Source organism: Pinus tabuliformis, chromosome 2_1 (assembly GCF_031772625.1).
Source record: "Pinus tabuliformis cultivar Carrire ecotype Pingquan chromosome 2_1, CPIR1, whole genome shotgun sequence".
Classification (NCBI taxonomy): domain Eukaryota; kingdom Viridiplantae; phylum Streptophyta; class Pinopsida; order Pinales; family Pinaceae; genus Pinus; species Pinus tabuliformis.
In genome coordinates, this window is record NC_142299.1 from 233,402,643 (window position 1) to 233,420,336 (window position 17,694).

The 17,694-nt window shown below is 38.2% G+C and overlaps 1 protein-coding gene across 3 annotated transcripts in view; it reads left to right on the forward strand.

Moving 5' to 3' along the window:
- Positions 1–587: 587 nt before the first annotated feature.
- Positions 588–17,694, forward strand: part of LOC149199584 (uncharacterized) — a 194,649-nt gene continuing 177,542 nt past the window's right edge. The window contains exons 1-6 of one of the 3 annotated variants that reach the window (XM_089402494.1): positions 588–885; positions 998–1,120; positions 3,305–3,434; positions 3,668–3,798; positions 3,935–4,103; positions 4,243–4,421. In XM_089402494.1, the coding sequence (XP_089258620.1) occupies positions 772–885; positions 998–1,120; positions 3,305–3,434; positions 3,668–3,798; positions 3,935–4,103; positions 4,243–4,421 (846 nt within the window). In that variant the 5' untranslated portion in view covers positions 588–771. Of the gene's footprint in view, positions 886–997; positions 1,121–2,393; positions 2,586–3,304; positions 3,435–3,667; positions 3,799–3,934; positions 4,104–4,242; positions 4,422–17,694 lie in introns of those variants that run through there. The other 2 variants (XM_089402495.1, XM_089402496.1) reach the window with 2 other exon arrangements.

The following is a 17,694-nucleotide window of genomic DNA, read 5'->3' on the forward strand; positions in this document are numbered from 1 at the left end:
CACCACAAAATGAATCCATCTATGTGACGGAGGTCATGCTCCCAAGTTTCAACTCCAAAATTAATATCAATTTCACTCGGATAAAATAATATTAATTTGGCCAGCCATCCAATTTAACATAAAACCTTTTAGCCATATAATTCTAAAAGAAAATCTAAAACAAAAATTTACAATTTATCATTATATTTATAATTTTTTTTACTACATTTCTTTATTTTTTTTAAACTATGAAAACTTTTCCATTCATTTTTTAAATTTAATATCTCTAAAAGATAATATAATTAACTAAAATATAAATTCATCTTTTTTTTTTACAGGGTGGGAAAATCTATGATAACTCAGTTGTCAAACCAGTACCGAAGACAACCATATTTGACTGCCATCGGGGCAAGGCAGGTTGACAATATAAATTCATCATATAAGTCTATTTTAAATCATTATATGTTTAAATTTATAAAATAAAATTTAATTTCCATAGAATCAAAAGAAACAAAAAGGTTAATTACGAGGGTTACACAATTGCAGGGAACTATGCCTTATAAAATGCATTTAGACGAATTGTAGTGAGGCACGGATTCTGTCCCACAAGAAAGCTTCAAATGGCTTCATAAATTGACATGCATCCCCTTCGCTCATTTTTTAATTGATCCTCCAGTAATTACTTCCTGTGCATGTGTCTTTGCTCGAATTTTAGCCCGATGCAAATACTTCGCGTGGAGATTGGGAAACCATTTAAGTAGTTGCTCAATATCTACTAGGTCCCTGAAGTTAATGAGATCCAGGTATTTCGCCTTAATTCGCTTGTACGGAGCCGTAATGGTGCTCATTTGCTTTGTCTTAGATTTGTCTTCATTTCAACCTTCTCTGCTAAGAGAATTAAAGCAGGTAATATTCGCTTCTTTGTGCCATTAGTTTGAACTCCTTTGATTTGATTTGAAGTTCTTTGAGTCTCAATCATGTGAATGATTGATACCGTTGCTGTATTATGCAAATGCAGTGCTTGCTTCAGCTTGCCAACTTTTATGCAATCAGAAAAGCTGATGAGCGGGCTGAGACTCGCAGCTACAATCCAATCGGTCTATGTTGCATTCAGAAAAATAACCTCTCCGGTTCGAATGAGGTTAAGTGTGACTCTTTTCCTTCGTTTAAATAGATGCATGGAATTCTTTGGCTTTGTATCTCTCGGGCGCTTGACTTTGATGTTTGTTGGCCAAATCTTTTTAACAAATAATAAATTTAAAATCACAAATTATTCTGATAAATTTGTTGTTTTCTTCTCGTGATTCAGTCCGATATTTTTTTTTGCCAAACTACTTAAGAAGTAATAAATTCATATGCACAAATAACACTGATAAATTTGTGTTGCTTCAATTGCGAAAAGATCAAACCAGAAGCACGTTGCATCAAAGTTTTGACGCTATCACAGGATCTTTCGGGAGCTATAACCGGTTTAAAATCGTTAGGGACACGGTATTCCGACAAACCAGTAATTCTTGAATTAAAGCGTGACAAAATATGAAAGGGTATCCAAGCGTCAGAAAATATGAAGTCCAAGTCAGAATCCTTAAATATATTATGGATTTTTTTCATTAAGGCATTTGCAATTAATAAAGCCAAAAATTATAAATTTTATTTTAATTTTGGAAAAGGTTTAAGCGCGAGTTTTTTTTGATGGCAAAGATAAACAAAGTCTAAGTCGGAAAATTTAAAAAAATGTCATGCAATGCCTTTTCCATGACAAAATGGAGTAACATGCAAAACGGGTCTAATCACAATACATAGATAGTACGGTATAAAGGCCTCATCAAATTTTCCGGTTTAAACTTTTAATCTAATGTTTTTTGGGGTTAGCCAAAGAAACCTACCGTGGGATGACAGACATTTCATAGTTAGGGTTTACAGTTGGCTGAGATATTCATTCAATCTTGTTAAAGTCATTATAATTGGAAATTTTTAGTTTCATGGAAGTTGATAAATCAACCATATGAATTATTTTCCTTAGGAAATGAACTATTTGTACTCACGAGAGAGGAGGTGTATCTTGCCTCGTCAGAAAAGCGAAAGGTATCATAATCGAAGTTAAACAATCATATGAATCAAAATTTCCAAGAAATTCCACTATATTAACTTACCATAGAGGAAGTGGTGTCTGCTGCCTTTTCAGAAAAAAAACGAACGTTATCAAAAACGTAAGAACTTATCATGAAATGTAGGCCCACGAAGAAATTTCGAAGGAAGGCATCTCCTGAGATGATAGCCGTTTAATAGTTAGGGTGCCAGGCTGAATGAGATGTTCGTTCAAAAAAATTTTGTTAAAGAAAAAGAATAATTGAAAATTTTTAGTTGCATCGAAATTGATAACTCATGTATATGAGCTTTTGTGAAAACTCATGTATTTGAGCTTTACGAGAGAGGAGGAGGCGTCAATTGCCTCTCCCATTTACCCTTTATCAAGTGATGGGATTCCCTTTGATATTGGGAGGTGTGAGGTGAAGCTGGCCCGACGTAGGATTACGGTGTCATCACTTCTATAACGACTTCATCGAGGGAAGCTGCTCCGACAGAGGTTTAACCGACCTAAAATGGTAACAATGTCCTCCTTTCAGAGACTTGGTTAAACTTTCTTAGTATTTTAAATATGACAAATATGTCAGTTTTTCTTTCTGGCTCTCCAGCAGCTCTGGTCTTTCGATCGAATCGCCATTGTCATACTTGTCCTTTTGAAACTTCGAAAATAAAGGTGCTTTCGATCGAGTCGCCATTGTCATCCTTTATTCTTTTGAATCTTCGAAAATATTGCTATTGTTATCCTTTATCTTTCTAAATTTTTGAAATTAATTTGAAAGGAATATGATAGAAAATCTCGGAAAGATGGTGAACATGAAAGTAAATCTAATATTTAAATGGAATGGACACAAACAACCTGTGGAGACGCGCATCAATATTATTTCCATATTATGATTCAGGTAAACCGTAAATGTGTAGAGTGGGGAAGAAGGTTTAGTGCATTAAACATGAGGTCCAATTCACATTTCTGGTACAAAATGCGTGTCCCACTTCACAACAGTACTGGGGCATAATGTGATCGATATGTTAGAAATTGAAAAAACCGCCTTATTAGACATCATTTTAACTTACAGTTTGCATTGAATAAAAGGAATCATGGAAACTTAGGATTACAAGTACATTTGACGAAATTTGTTGTCTTTGTGGAGATTTTTTTTTTAAAACGAGTTGAAATCATTTATGTTTGTTTGTGCAATTGTCTGAAATATATGGCTGGATGCTTTTTCTTTGAAAGCAGCTCAGGGTTGCGTACCATCCGAAAGGGACTTTCAATCTCAGAGAATTCCACCACGCTGTCAACAGCTTGTGCGCAGATCATTTTATTCCAAGAACTAAGGCCTTTGAATGCTCACAAATTTATGACCAAGGTAACAAGGAACACGCCAGACGAGTTGCATCAATTATATAGTGCTTGATTTTAGAATCTGACAGCCAAATGATTCTGTGCCATTAACTCCTAAAGAAAGAAAACAATTTACTGTGATTATCTTGCCTGCTGTGAAGAGTTCCTAAAGAGTACTTTAGGATGACAAATTTCAATTGAAGCAAAGGACCAAAGCACTATTGAGGCTTAACATTTGTTGAATGTGGAATTGAAAAGTGTCTTGTTTAGGTACACTTTTGACAAGTGAGGGATTGTATTCTTGGGGTCCTGAAACTATCAGCAGGAAGATAATTATGATCAGCGGCTTTTTCATGGAAAGTGTTGCATCCTTCCGAAAAACAGTGACGGTATGTTGGAAAAAATGGAAGCTGTTTTCTGTTCTGCAAAATTCGAGTGTTGGAATAGGTAGTTATACTCTTTGGCTGCCAGTTACTCCTCATATCTCTTGGTACTAGCGCCTTGATTGGAACACCATTTTTATAGGATGCAGCTGATCATTGCGTGACAATAGAATTCATTCAGATTGAATCGGAAGTTCAGCCAAATGCCCAAAGGGGAAATTTTACGGAGACTATTCTCTCGGAAAAGACGAAAGAGTTTACAAATAGTATATCTGAGCTTGAAAATTGTCTGTTCCGCAGAGTTCAGCCAGGTACCCTAGCTTAGCTTAGATTTTTCAGGGCCTTCTGTCATGAATCTTTTTCATCTCTTTTTCAGGATGCAATACTTCTATATTACTGTCATTCACTTTACAGTTTCTAATATTTTTGCGCTCCAATTGCTTTATGCAGATTATTGGAGTTTCTGGACTCTCTTCAAACGGTGGCTCCAAGATATCAAAGATGAATTGGAAGAACCTCTGCAAGCAGTCCTCATTTTCAAAGATAACGTGGTGAAATGCACAAATAAGATTTTTTGCCAGTTATTTCCTTCAATAATGCAGATTGCAGACCAATTCAGACCTTGCCAGGTATAGAACATACTGCTTCTGTCGTGTAGATCTTTCTGTTGGCTATGTTGCTTCAATACTTTGATGAATGGGAAATTTAGAATTGGAAACGCATGGGAACCCAAATATTGCCTTGGGTGAATGATCTAGTCGTACAGAAGCTCATTGGAATTTGTGGTTCTGCTAAGTTTATTATCTGCATTGTGAAGACAATTTGACGTTGAAAAATAGGTTCTATAAAATTGAACTGTTGATATTTTTCATTTTTATGGACATAAGCGGTCATTTGCAATAATCTGTGGGTTTTTTAAATTGAAACCATTAAGCTTATGAAGTTTGATTTTTTGAATCTCTCTGAATGTTCATTTCCTTCTTATATATCAAGAGAGCCAGATCTATAGCATTTACTGTAGGCTTAGATTTAATATCAATATACCTAATTTTTACTTTCTCCACATATATATATATATATATATATATATATGTTTCTGTATCGTCATGTCCGAGTGGGGAAGTCTTGAAAACATATGTCTAGACTGTCACAATACAATATAACTAGTATTCTAATTAAGTTTTAACATAAAGACGATGTTTTCTTTGTTTGGCTGATAATAAATGGACATAGTAAAAGAGACTATAGCATGTATGATACTTAATATTTCCGTTGAATGTTCCTTTAAGGATCATGAATAAGCACTTTGTCGGATACTGTGAGTACCGATGCCTTCATATCCACAAGGTATAAGAATTCCTATTGCTGGACTTAGTTTGCTTTCAGTAACTGGAGTTTGAAGTTGTGTTTCTATTCCCTTAGACCATGCATTCTATTTGTACTAGAGGCATACAATAAGATATATTTTATCTTATTGTCCTGATCTATTTTGATATTAGGGATAAGAACCATCCTTGTCTGAGACTTGGGGGACTTAGTATCCACTTTTATCTACAAGGGGATGGAAGATGAATGGTTCTCTTTTGGTAGAAGCTATTTTCTCAGCGAGACATTGTTTGGGTGGACACATAAATTGTTAATTTTCGAGGTTAGTCCTAAATGTTTACACCATGCTTGGGTTGATTCACGAGATTTGGGTCCATCATGTATGTTTAGCCCCTATGTGATCCAAGATGGATAGGTGCATAAGAGACAGCCCTTTATGGATTTGCATAGTTGAGAATCGAGATAGCTTGATTAGTGGGTGTTTGACCTATGATGGTTATGGGCTTAATGCTCTTCTGTTAGGCATTGGAGTTCTCTGGACAGTTTAGTGGACGCCCTTCATTGGGGCCCCATGAAGGATCTACTTGCTCTACTTGCTTGGAAAGCAACCTACACGAGACGAGGAGCATTGTCTATCTTGGAGGATTGTGCATATTGGAGGAGGTCTGGCCTTAATTGGCATGTGGCAGCTTGGATTTCTATTTGGAGCATTGGAATGGCTCAAGGAGGCTTGGGTCTTCAATAGTATTCTTGGAGCTGAATCAATAGAGGCCATTGCTTAGGAGGATTGATGATAGTGATGGAGGAATGTGGACTTACCTTGCATGGCTACATCACCTTAGAGCCTTTATTGTACACGACATTGCCTTGGAGCATGACACATATACTTTAGAGTGCAGTGTCTCATTTGTGTTGGCATACAAGTGCTCATTGCAGGCTGGTTATAAGGAGTAAGGATCATGTTATATTGTTGGTCTCCCTTACCTCTCATATAAAAAGAGGAAGGAGAGAGTCTTTCCATTCATATATGTTCATTCATTCATTCACTTGTATTCACTCTTGTGATGAGATGTGACCTAGAAAAGAGTTCACACTAGCCTCTTTCCCTCTCTTTCTCTCTCTAGTGTCTTCACATGTGCTTGATCTCTCTCTCCCTATCTTGAGTCGCTAGGGTTATTTGGAGAAAGGGTTACAATCCATTCAAGTTAAAATAGATGGTCGGTCTCATTATCAACCTTTGGACTATGAACATCTTCCCTTTCAGTGCAATATTTGTCACGAGTATGACCACTTTGTGAAAGTTTTTCCTAAGATTTCCTTCTCTAGTGTGTTTCCCCTTCAATGCCCCCCTTTAAATGTGATGGACCTCCTTTCCAGTTTGTTGCTAGTTTGAAGAAGAAGAAATCCCCCCTCTCCCCCATAATCCTTAGAAAATTTCTATTCCCTCATGTTACAATTGGTATGAAATTTTAGGGGATGTGGAGAAGATGTAACTATCTATAATTAAAGGATGGCTTTAGCTATACCCCAACAAGATGAATTGTTGCCTAAAAGGATAATCTTAGAGACCCCCATGAATGAGATCATAAGGAAGAAAGGGATTAGCAATGAGAATGCCAATTCCAAAGCATCGAAAGAGGATTCAACTCAAAAATAGAAGGATCAAGAAAAGGATTCAAATGAGGTGGAAAGTGTTCAAAATCGGAATATCCCTCCAAGAAGTAGATCAAGCTCCAGGAATTCCTTCCACACATAAGGTTCATTTACCCAAGTCTTCTAAAAGCCATTCTTATGTTGGGGCTTTAAAGAAAACTTGTCATTCTTCCGTTCTTCACAAGGAGAAGGAAAAGAGATTTGGAAATACAAGAAAAAGAGACAAAAGTAATTCTTTCTTTGGTATATTAGACCTCTTTGGACTCATTATTTAAGGAAGGGATTGTATTTAGTTAGACAATCAATTTTAAGAATCTACCCATGTATGTAAGAATCTAGAAGAAAGTGTAGATGTGGGAGAAAGCATTTGAAATTTTCTTCACATTTTGATGGTAGATTGAAAGACTTGCAAGTGGTAGTCAACCTCTTTAAGCAATGGAAAAATAAAGCACCTTAATGCAAATCTTCACTAATTACTCTAGAGTCTAGATTAAGGGAAACAACATGATCAACCACCAATGTCGCCTTAGCCATCGTTCCTTGCTATTCTATGGATGGATACTATCCCCACAAGGGAGGCTTCCCTAGAAGATTTTGAAGATTAGATAACCCAAGAACTCCTAGGCTAAATGCCCTTCAGGGGTGTCGCTAAGTAAAACACCCAATGAGAATGTTTGATAAAGTAGGGTTGCAGGAGAGATTAGAGATAATTCAAGGTAATGAGTTCAAATGTGTGAAAATTTCAACTATTGAAATCCTATTGCAACAACTGGAATTATTAACCGTTTATTGCTACGACAACAATGAAATAAACACACTGCAATCTTCACAAAAATACCGCATAAAATAATAGCACTGGAAACTGAGAATAATTTTAGCACACACACACACACACAAATTTGACACACTTATTTTTGGACAAAAGTCCCTGGAAAAACCCAACTTGGGAAAACCGGTGCAATAGCTGAGGGTTTTTTATTATTATGCAACTGTGAAATTATATGAGTGGAATTTGGATGCCAAGAATTGGCAATCCTGCAGAGAAAATACTGGCAAAAACAAAGGGAAATTACCCTCATTCCGAGCAATCTCGACACTTGACTGCCCATGAAATCAAGCCGTCCACCTAGTTTTGCGCAGGCCTTGCATGACCTCTGCGTAATCCCTCAAACGCTTCAACTTGGAACTTCTGCAAATCAAGCCGTCTTGCCTGCTGTTGACTAGTAAAATGCTTCTCCAACTCTCTGGAACCCCTTCCCGGCCTCTAGAACTGAAAACGTCTTCTTCCTTCAGCAAATCGAATTGCCCTCTGAGGCTTCTGCGCTGCCTCTACACAACCTCTTGGAGATATTTCGGCCTCTTTGCATGTACTTGCGGGATCTGGAAAATATTCCTTCGACTTCATTGTCCCTGCCCCTCTCTATCTCTGCTTCCTTCTGAAGCTCGAGCTCTTCCGGCTATTGCCTCTAGAAAATCGAACTCCCCAAGGAAATCAATCTCTTGTGTGCGTTCTCCATCTACTCATTAACTTCTTCTTATAATTTTTCGTTGGGACTCCATTGACCCAGATTAAAACTTAATCAAGGGACAAGATTATTTCCCAATCAATCTGTGTGAGTTTCTAGATGATTCACACCTTATCTCATTAATACTGGTTAATTAACCACTTCTCCTAAGTTTAGACTTGGGAAATATTTAAAAATAGGCTAATAATCTAATTGAGACACTTCTAAGTGGAATTTTCAGAAACGATTTCTGGGTTATGGGGAACTCCTGTATTTTAGCCTATTCACCAAGTTTCAAGACTAGAACACCTCCGATGTTACAAAAACTGACACTCCCTCTTAGCGAGGAAGGTGTTCTCTCTAGTGCTGCACACTTTGTCACAACACCTTGTCTCTGTACCTTTGTCATGCTATTGATGTCTGGTCACTATGACTGCCTGCCACTTCCCACCAACTACTGTGCAACTATGATGTTGCATCTGTGCTGTTGCTGTCTCTGCTATGCTGCTGCCAACTCTTCATCTGCACTGCAACTCCCTCTCATCTATTGCTACTGCTACTGCAACTGTTGCAAATAAGAGGCACCCTAAATACTAAATCAACTTTGTTTAGTGTGATGCATTCATCTCTTGAGTCCTAACTGCTACTAGCCTTTGCACTGTCTACTGGGTACTTGTGCTGTTGTTGACTCTGCTACTGAGCCATCTGCTCTGCTGCCAACACTACACTGCGCTCCTCAGCACCTGACTGCAACTAGTCTGCAATTGTCACTCTGGAATCTGAATGCATCACTAACACTGTTCCATCCTAAATACCATGGGACCTTGTAGCAAGGTAATGATCCACGAGGAGGACACCTCAAGGATCTTGCCCAACCTCTACAACTATGGGAATACAACTCCATGTCGCCTCACATCATTCTTGGAGGTATAGACACAAACATAGTGAAATCTTCCTCTAGCCTGGATGTCAACTTATCGATCTCAGCGGATGCTGCTACTTGGTCCAACTTCTCCTGCTTGTCCTTCTTTTTGAGAGGACACTATGTACTGTAGTGGCCGAACTCACCACATCTAAAGCACTTGACCTTTGACATGTCCTTCTTCTTCTTCTTTTCCCCCATATCCCTGACTAGGACCCTTACATGCAAGGGCCACATTTTCTTCTTCCTTCTCACCCTTCACGCCCTTGCTGCTGTTGCCGCTAATCGTACTCTTTACGAGAGCCCCCCTCAACTCTTTTAGTCAAGGTTTTCATTGATGTCAATATGGCATTGGTTGTGATGGAAAATTCTTGTGATCCGTGATGTTTCCATTGATCATAGTGATGAAAGTTCTTATGAAGATGCCATAACCTCATGTATATTATGATATCCTTGATGAAGGACTTGATGGCATATGATGACATGGTTAGAGATCATATGATTAGATGGAGGACCATATGGATAGAATATAGCACAAGCCATATACAAACATAATAGAAGCGTTGGACCCAAGGAGCAGTCCCAAGGAGGAAAGCCATCGAAAGCCATCGGAGGAAAGCCATCAGACGCAAGAGAAGGGAAGTCATTAGAAGCCATTAGAGCCATCAAAGAGAAGCCATCGGAAGCCAAAGGAAAGCATATGCAAGCCAGGAGCAGGAGCGACAAGCCAACGAGGAGCAAATCCATAGAGAAGACCACATATGCCCGAGAGGAAGAGCCAAAGGGTAGAGACAGTGATATCAGAGGAGCAAAGAGAAACATATCGACGAAATATCCAAAACTAAATCAGAGAAATCATATCGGTGTTTTAGTTATGTGTCTCCACCCAAAACCTCTGATCTCTTATATGCAATTTGCTCCAACGTCTAATATGCGAACCCGATGTGTTTCAATAATGATTTAATTACTAAATCACATCTGCCCTTTATCGGAGCTTTTGGAATGGGACCTCTGATAAGATTCTCCGATGAAGCCTAATCTCCGATTGCGATATGTTTTGCGGAACCGACTGGCCTTATTATAACATTTTAATGTAATATCGCATACGCCACGTCGCAACTTTCCTATCGCAAGTTTTTGTAGGCCATGTCATGTTAAAACGTTTGATTCTGATACGGTTGCGGACTTGAGTGGCTTTATCATAACGTTTGTAATATAATATCGCGTCTAGTGCATCGGAGATCAGAGCAAGTAGGGGCACTATGTGTCATAGGAATATCGACATTGTTGACGTCGGAACTTTGGAATGGGGACAACTTAAAAATCTCCAATATCCATGTAGTTTCGAGATGCATGAGTAAAGTGATGATGTGGCATGTGGGGACCTCCCGACATCTATTATAATATGGTTTCGTTCAATGAAACTATGTCATATTTGGTCCACTATTGTCAAAAGATCCCTTCCGACAGCTATTGAATATATTTTCAAAGTGCCACCTCATGCACAAGTCGACCTCTCCTCTAATAAATATGTCTTTTCGTTTATTGGCGAAACTCATATAAATACAAGTCAAATACTTCATTATCTAGTATCGATCTCAGTCATCTATCACAAAGAGGAAGATATAGTTCTCAACTCGTGAACTTGAAAGAATAAAAGGAAGGAGACTTTAAGGCCGAGAAGGAAAATAAATTTTTGATTGGATTAAACTTGATGAATTAATCTTTGGAAGGCTCGGATCTGTGATGAATTAATCTGTGGAAGAAGTGCAGACCGTGACCTAAAGAACAGTCCTGTGGAGGTTCATTTAGTAGCTTGGTTTAGTTCTATACTGCCGTCACGGATTTGTGAAAAGATTAATTCTCAGATCTGTATGACCTCGGACTAGTGAAGTAAGGTTACATTTGTCATCATTTGAAGGGAATTGAAGATGACACCAACATTGAAGTATTTGTGAAGTAAGCATATCGCAAACCTCTGAAGCAGTCACCTCGGCATTGTGAACAAAGGCTCGAAACATAGACATTGAGGCTTAGCGCAACCTATTGAAGATATATTGTTGAAAAGCTTTAGCAGATCTTGAAGACATCATTGGAGACCATGATGCATTGTTGAAATCATCACGAGGTAACTTTGCAGATCCTGTTTGGGTAACATGAAGAGTTGTGGAGACTCCTTCATGTAAAGACAAGGTTGTCATTGATGAAGTAATTTGGAGGAAACATTGTTGAAGATTGATAGGGCTCGTTGAAGAAGACATTGGGAGCTGTGAACTATTACTAAACTTATCTTGACGAATTGAAGCAGGAGGTTGGAGCCTCATATATCAGGTTGGACCCTGTACTAGAAGAGAGGGTTGGAGCCCTAGAGGATAGGATTCCTCAATATATCAGGTTGGAGCTTGTACCAGAAGAGGGTTGGATCCCTAGAGGATAGGAGTCCTCAATATATCAGGTTGGAGCCTATACCAGGAGAGGGTTGGAGCCCTAGAGGATAGGAGTCCTCAATATACCAGGTTGGAGCCTGTACCAGAGATAGGGTTGGAGCCCTAGTTGGTACCTCAAAGTTGACAAAGTTGGAGCCTTGGAAAGTCCAAGTCGGAGCTTGGAAAAATACAGGTTGGAGCCTGGAAGATTGAAGATTGGTGTCTTGATCTAGGGTTGGAGACCTACACATTATTGTATTGTATTTATTGTAAAGAGTATTGGAGTCCTCGTCTTTGATTAATAAAATTATTATTCTATCATTGTTAATTTTGTGTTCTAATTATAAGTGATCTAACTGGTAAAATATAACAATTGAAAATAAATACTAATTCATCCCCCTCTCAATATTTCCAACAATTGGTATCAGAGCTAGTACCTTCTCTCAAAGCCTAACAGCTTGAAGGTTGATCCTTAGAACACAAATGACAAAGCCAAGGAAGAAAGCCTCCAATCCTTCTAAAGATGTCTTTTCTTCAGCTATGAAAATTGAATACAATCATACTGGGAAAGTTCCATTGTTCAATGGAAGCTTTGATGTATGGAAGGTAAGAATGAGAAATTTCTTAATGGATCAAGGTGTTGAAGTATGGGAATCAGTGATTATTGACAGCATGATGGAAGGAGAATCCAAGGAATATAATACAAAAGCAATGAAGGAAATCTTGAATGGGCTACCAGATGCTATAAAAACCAAAGTGGAGAAATGTTCATCGGCAAAAGGTATGTGGGACAAACTTCATGATCTTCACTCAAAAGAAGCATTGACCATGACTGTTAGTCAAGAAGATGATGGAAAGCAAGAAGGAAATCCATAATCCATTAAGGAAGCTGAAAACATGAGTGAAGACATCAAGGCCAAGGAAGACCTAGAAGATGAAGAGAGTAAATATGACTTTGAAGAAGATCTCATGGCGAAGCTTGTAGCTGCCCTAGAAGAGATAAGCAGTTTGAAAAAGGAGAATGAGGAGCTCAAGAAGCAATCACAAGATGGTGACCATGACCTTGACAAGACAAGGAAGGAAGTTAACCTATTCAATCTTCAAGTTCAAGAAAGAGACAAGGAGCTCACCAAGCATAAGGAGGAATTTCATCAAAACTAAGTTGCACGAAACGGGGAAACGCGGAAGCGAAACGAAACGGGAAGCGAAACGAAACGCGACCTCCCCAAATTTTGGAAACGGGAAACGCGAATATATATAATAATATATATACATATATATATTAAAAATATTTAAAAATTATTATTATATATATGTGCAATCATAAAGCATGAATGATACATTTACTTACATAAACATTTAAACATTAAGATTAAATTTACATCACATTTACTACCTGGAAACCCTAAAAAAAATTAAAAACAAATTAAAAAAAAAAAAAAAATTAAAAAACAAGTGTTTTTTTGGGGAAACGTGGCACGTACGGCCTGGAAACGCGTTTCCGGCCGTACGGCCAAGTTTCCGTTTCGGGAAACGTGGCCGTACGGCCGGAAACGCGTTTCCAGGCCGTACGGTACGCGGAAACGCGTTTCCGTTTCGTTTCCGTACGGAAACGGACCCTGTACCTGCGTTTCCTGCAACTTAGCATCAAAACAAGAGAAAGCATCATGAAGAAGTCATATCCATGACAAATCAATTGGATAAGGCAAAGAAAAGGGAAGAAACTTTGTCAAGCCACCTTGAACAAAGACACAAGATCTTGAACAAACTTGAAGCAGAAATTGGTCAATACAAGGAAGAGGTCTCCTCCCTTAGATCTCAACTAGAAGAAACAAAGAAACAAGCACAAGGAGGTGAGAAGGTGATGGAAGCTTTGGCACTCATAGAAGGACAAGTTGATGATGCATAAAAGGAAATAAAGACCATGATATGCCAACTAGAAGAAAAGGATGAAGAGATCTTCAAACTGAAATCAGATATCAACTTTCTCAAGGCCGAAATATGTGAAGCAACAAGGATGAAGGAAGAAATGGAGATTAGTCTAGCAAAGGAGAATGAAGAAATCTTCAAGATGAAATCAGATATCATCTCCCTTAAAGTAGAAGCTAATGAAGCAACACGAGTCAAGGAAGAAATTGAGAAACAACTAGCTATGAAAAATGATGACTGTGAAAAGATGAAAGAAGAGATTGTTTCACTAAGGAAAGAAGTTGAATTGCTGAACAAAAGCTTGAAAAGTTCTGAAGCCTTGGATGACTTGCTCAACCATCAAAGATCTCCATTTGATAAAACAGGTCTCGGTTATACAGGTGAATCCTCAAACAGAAGTGAAGCAACTCTTATTGCTTCAAACAACAGAGATATGGAGAAACCTGGAAGAAACATTGATGTCCTTAGTTCCAGCAAAGGCAAAGAGAAGAGTCTAGATGACATTGCTCCAAGAAGATGTGAAGATGGTGTCAAGACTACAAGAGGCAATAAATCTGATCAAAGGTTTCCAGGACAGAATAACTTTAGAAGTACATCGAGACAAAACTATGCAGAAAGTGTCAAGGATACAAGAGGAAATGGATATCATCAAAGAATTTCGAGGTAGAATTCTTTCAGAAGTGCATCAAGGCAATCATCATTTCCTAGGTACCAAAATTTATTTCATGGTTATTGTTATTCCTGCTCAAATTTTGGACACATGGCTAAGTATTGCAGAGCCTATGAAGATCCCTATTAGTTCTCTAGAACAAGATTTACAAAAATAAACTATGCTCTCTCTTTCATGTTTTAGACCAGTGTTGAAAATATCGATATCGGCAAAATATCGACGAGGGTCCAGAAAACATCTTCTCGGCAATATCGGCAAATATCGACAAACATAAAAAAAATAAAATTTTCAAAATTTTAAACATAGCCGATATTTTCAAAATATCGTGATATTTTGCCGATATTTGCTGATATTTTGAAAATATTGCGATATTTTCAAAACAGAAAACATCGCGATATTTTCTCGGCGATATATCGTTTTGCCGAAAATATTGCGATATTTTCGAATATTGTCGATATATCGCCAATATTATCAACAGTGTTTTAGACTGAGTGCTTCAAATGTCATAACATTAGACATGTGGCTCGTGATTGTAACTTTTCTGGGGTTCCTAAACAAGCTCAAACCATAACTACTAAGCCAAACAAGAAAGTCACACAAGTTTGGAGAAATAAGCAGTTTGGATTAGAAATCCTCTCGAACACTGAAGCCAACAACACATGTTGTTGATCTGATGAATACATCTTTGACAGATTTTGATGATGAGATTCTGCCAAGAAGAGACCATCCATACAAGTAGGGGGAGCTTGTTATTCTTGCAAAAGCTATCTGTGAAGAGACCTATGAGTCACATATGGACAATTGTGCTATGAGGCATATCTCCCGATAGATAATCTCTCGGAAGTAACTCCATTGAAGAAAATCATCCATTGATTGAAGATACCTTCCACTTACAACAATTTATCGTGTTTGAAGCAAACAAAAGGCTAGAGGAGTTTATGCAGGTAGATGGAGCCGATTGATCATCTACAATTGAATTGTAGACAATCACTAACGTTGGAAAATTACGGGCTGCTGAGATCAGACTGATAGATGCTTGGTAAAGATAGAAAATTGAAATTGATCTCAAAAGATTCTGAACAGAGCTAAAATATGGAAATGACATTTGTGGAAGCAGATGGCAATTGAATAAGAAGAATATAAAAACAAATATTATAATACTTGACGGATGGAGTAAATTAGACCCAGATCAGTATAGCACCATTGGAGAACTATAGAACAAAATGACAGAGGTGATTGAGCAGTATGATGATGACAGAAAAGGGAGCACAGGTTCAGGGGAGTTGTACAAGCTACTGTCTAAGCAACAGTGGAAGAAGCAACATGACAAGAAGCAATGTGATAGGGGGAGTACTTGGGCACCCTGTTTTCCATTGATGTCAAAGGGGGAGAGAATGTTGGAAGGGCAAGAATATTGCCATTAATGACGAAGGGGGAGACTATTAGTCAAGGTTATCATTGATGTCAATATGGCATTGGTTGTGATGGCAAATTCTTGTGATCCATGATGTTGCCCATTTGTCATAGTGATGAAAGTTCTTATGAAGATGCCATAACCTCATGTATATTATGATATCCTTGATGAAGGATTTGATGACATATGATAACATGGTTGGAGATTATATGATGAGATGGAGGACCATATGGATTGAATATAGCATAAGCCATATACAGACATAATAGAAGCGTTGGACCCAAGGAGCAGTCCTAAGGAGGAAAGCCATCGGAAGCCATTGGAAGCCATAAGAGGAAAGCCATCAAAAGCAAGAGGAGGGAAGTCATTAGAAGCCATCAAAGCCATCAAAGAGAAGCCATTAGAAGCCAAAGAAAAGCATATGCAAGCTAGGAGCAGGAGTGACAAGCCAAGGAGGAGCACATCCAAAGAGGAAGAGCCAACGGGTAGAAACAATGACATCAGAGGAGCAAAGAGAAACATGTCGACGAAATATCTAGAACCAAATCGAAGAAATCATATCGGCGTTTTAGTTATGTGTCTCCACCCAAAAACTTTGATCTCCAATATGTAGGCCTGATGTGTTTTAATAACAATTTAATTACTAAATCGCATCCGCCCTTTATCAGAGCTTTTGGAATGGGATCTCCGATAAGATCCTCTGATGAAGCCTAATCTCCGATTGCGATATGTTTTGCGGACCCGATTGGCCTTATTATAACATTTTAATGTGATATCGCATCTGCCGCATCACAACTTTCCTATCGCAAGTTTTTGTAGGCCATGTCATGTTAAAACCTCCGATTGCAATATGGTTGCAGACCTGAGTGGCTTGATCATAACGTTTGTAATATAATACTGCGTCCACTGAATCAGATGTCAGAACAAGTAGGGGCGATATGTGTTATAGGAATATCGACATTTTTGATGTCGGAACTTTGGCATGAGGACAACTTAAAAATCTCCGATATTCATGTAGTTGCATATGCGAGAGTAAAGTGATGATGTCGCATGTGGGACCTCTCGACATCTATTATAATATGGTTTCCATTCAATGAAACGATGTCATATTAGGTCCACTATTCTCAAAAGACCCCTTTCGACAACTCTTGAATATATTGTCAAAGTGCCACGTCATGCAAAACTCGGTCTCTCCTCTAATAAATGTGTCTTTTCTTTTATTGGTGAAACCCATATAAATACAAGTCAAATATTTCATTATCTAGTATCTATCTCAATCATCTATCACAAAGAGGAAGATACAGTTCACAACTCGTGAACTTGAAAGAATAAAAGAAAGGAGACTTTAAGGCCGAGAAGGAAAATATTTTTTTGATTGGGTTAAACTTGATGAATTAATCTTTGGAAGGCTCGGACCTGTGATGAATTAATTTGTAGAAGAAGTGCAGACCGTGACCTGAAGAACAATCCTGTGGAGGTTCATTTAGTAGCTCGGTTCAGTTCTATACTGCTGTCACGGATTTGTGAAAAGATTAATTCTCGGATCTGTATGACCTCAGACCAGTGAAGTAAGGTTACATTTGTCATCATTTGAAGGGATTTGAAGATGATACCAACATTGAAGTATTTGTGAAGTAAGCATATCACAAACCTTTGAAGCAGTCACTCCTGAAGTAGTCACCTCGACATTGTGAACAAAGGCTCAAAATAGAGACATTGAGGCCTAGCACAACCTATTGAAGATATCCTCTTGAAAAGCTTTAGAAGATCTTGAAGACATCATTGGAGACCATGTTTCATTGTTGAAATCATCATGAGGTAACTTTGTAGATCCTGTTTGGGTAAAATGAAGAGTTGTGGAGACTCCTTCATGTAAAGGCAAGGTTGTCATTGATGACGTAATTTGGAGGAAACATTGTTGAAGATTGCCAAGGCTCGTTGAAGAAGACATTGGGAGCTATGAACTATTACTAAACCTATCTCGGCAAATTGAAGCAGGAGGTTGGAACCTCAATATATCAGGTTGGAGCCTATACCAGGAGAGGGTTGGAGCCTAT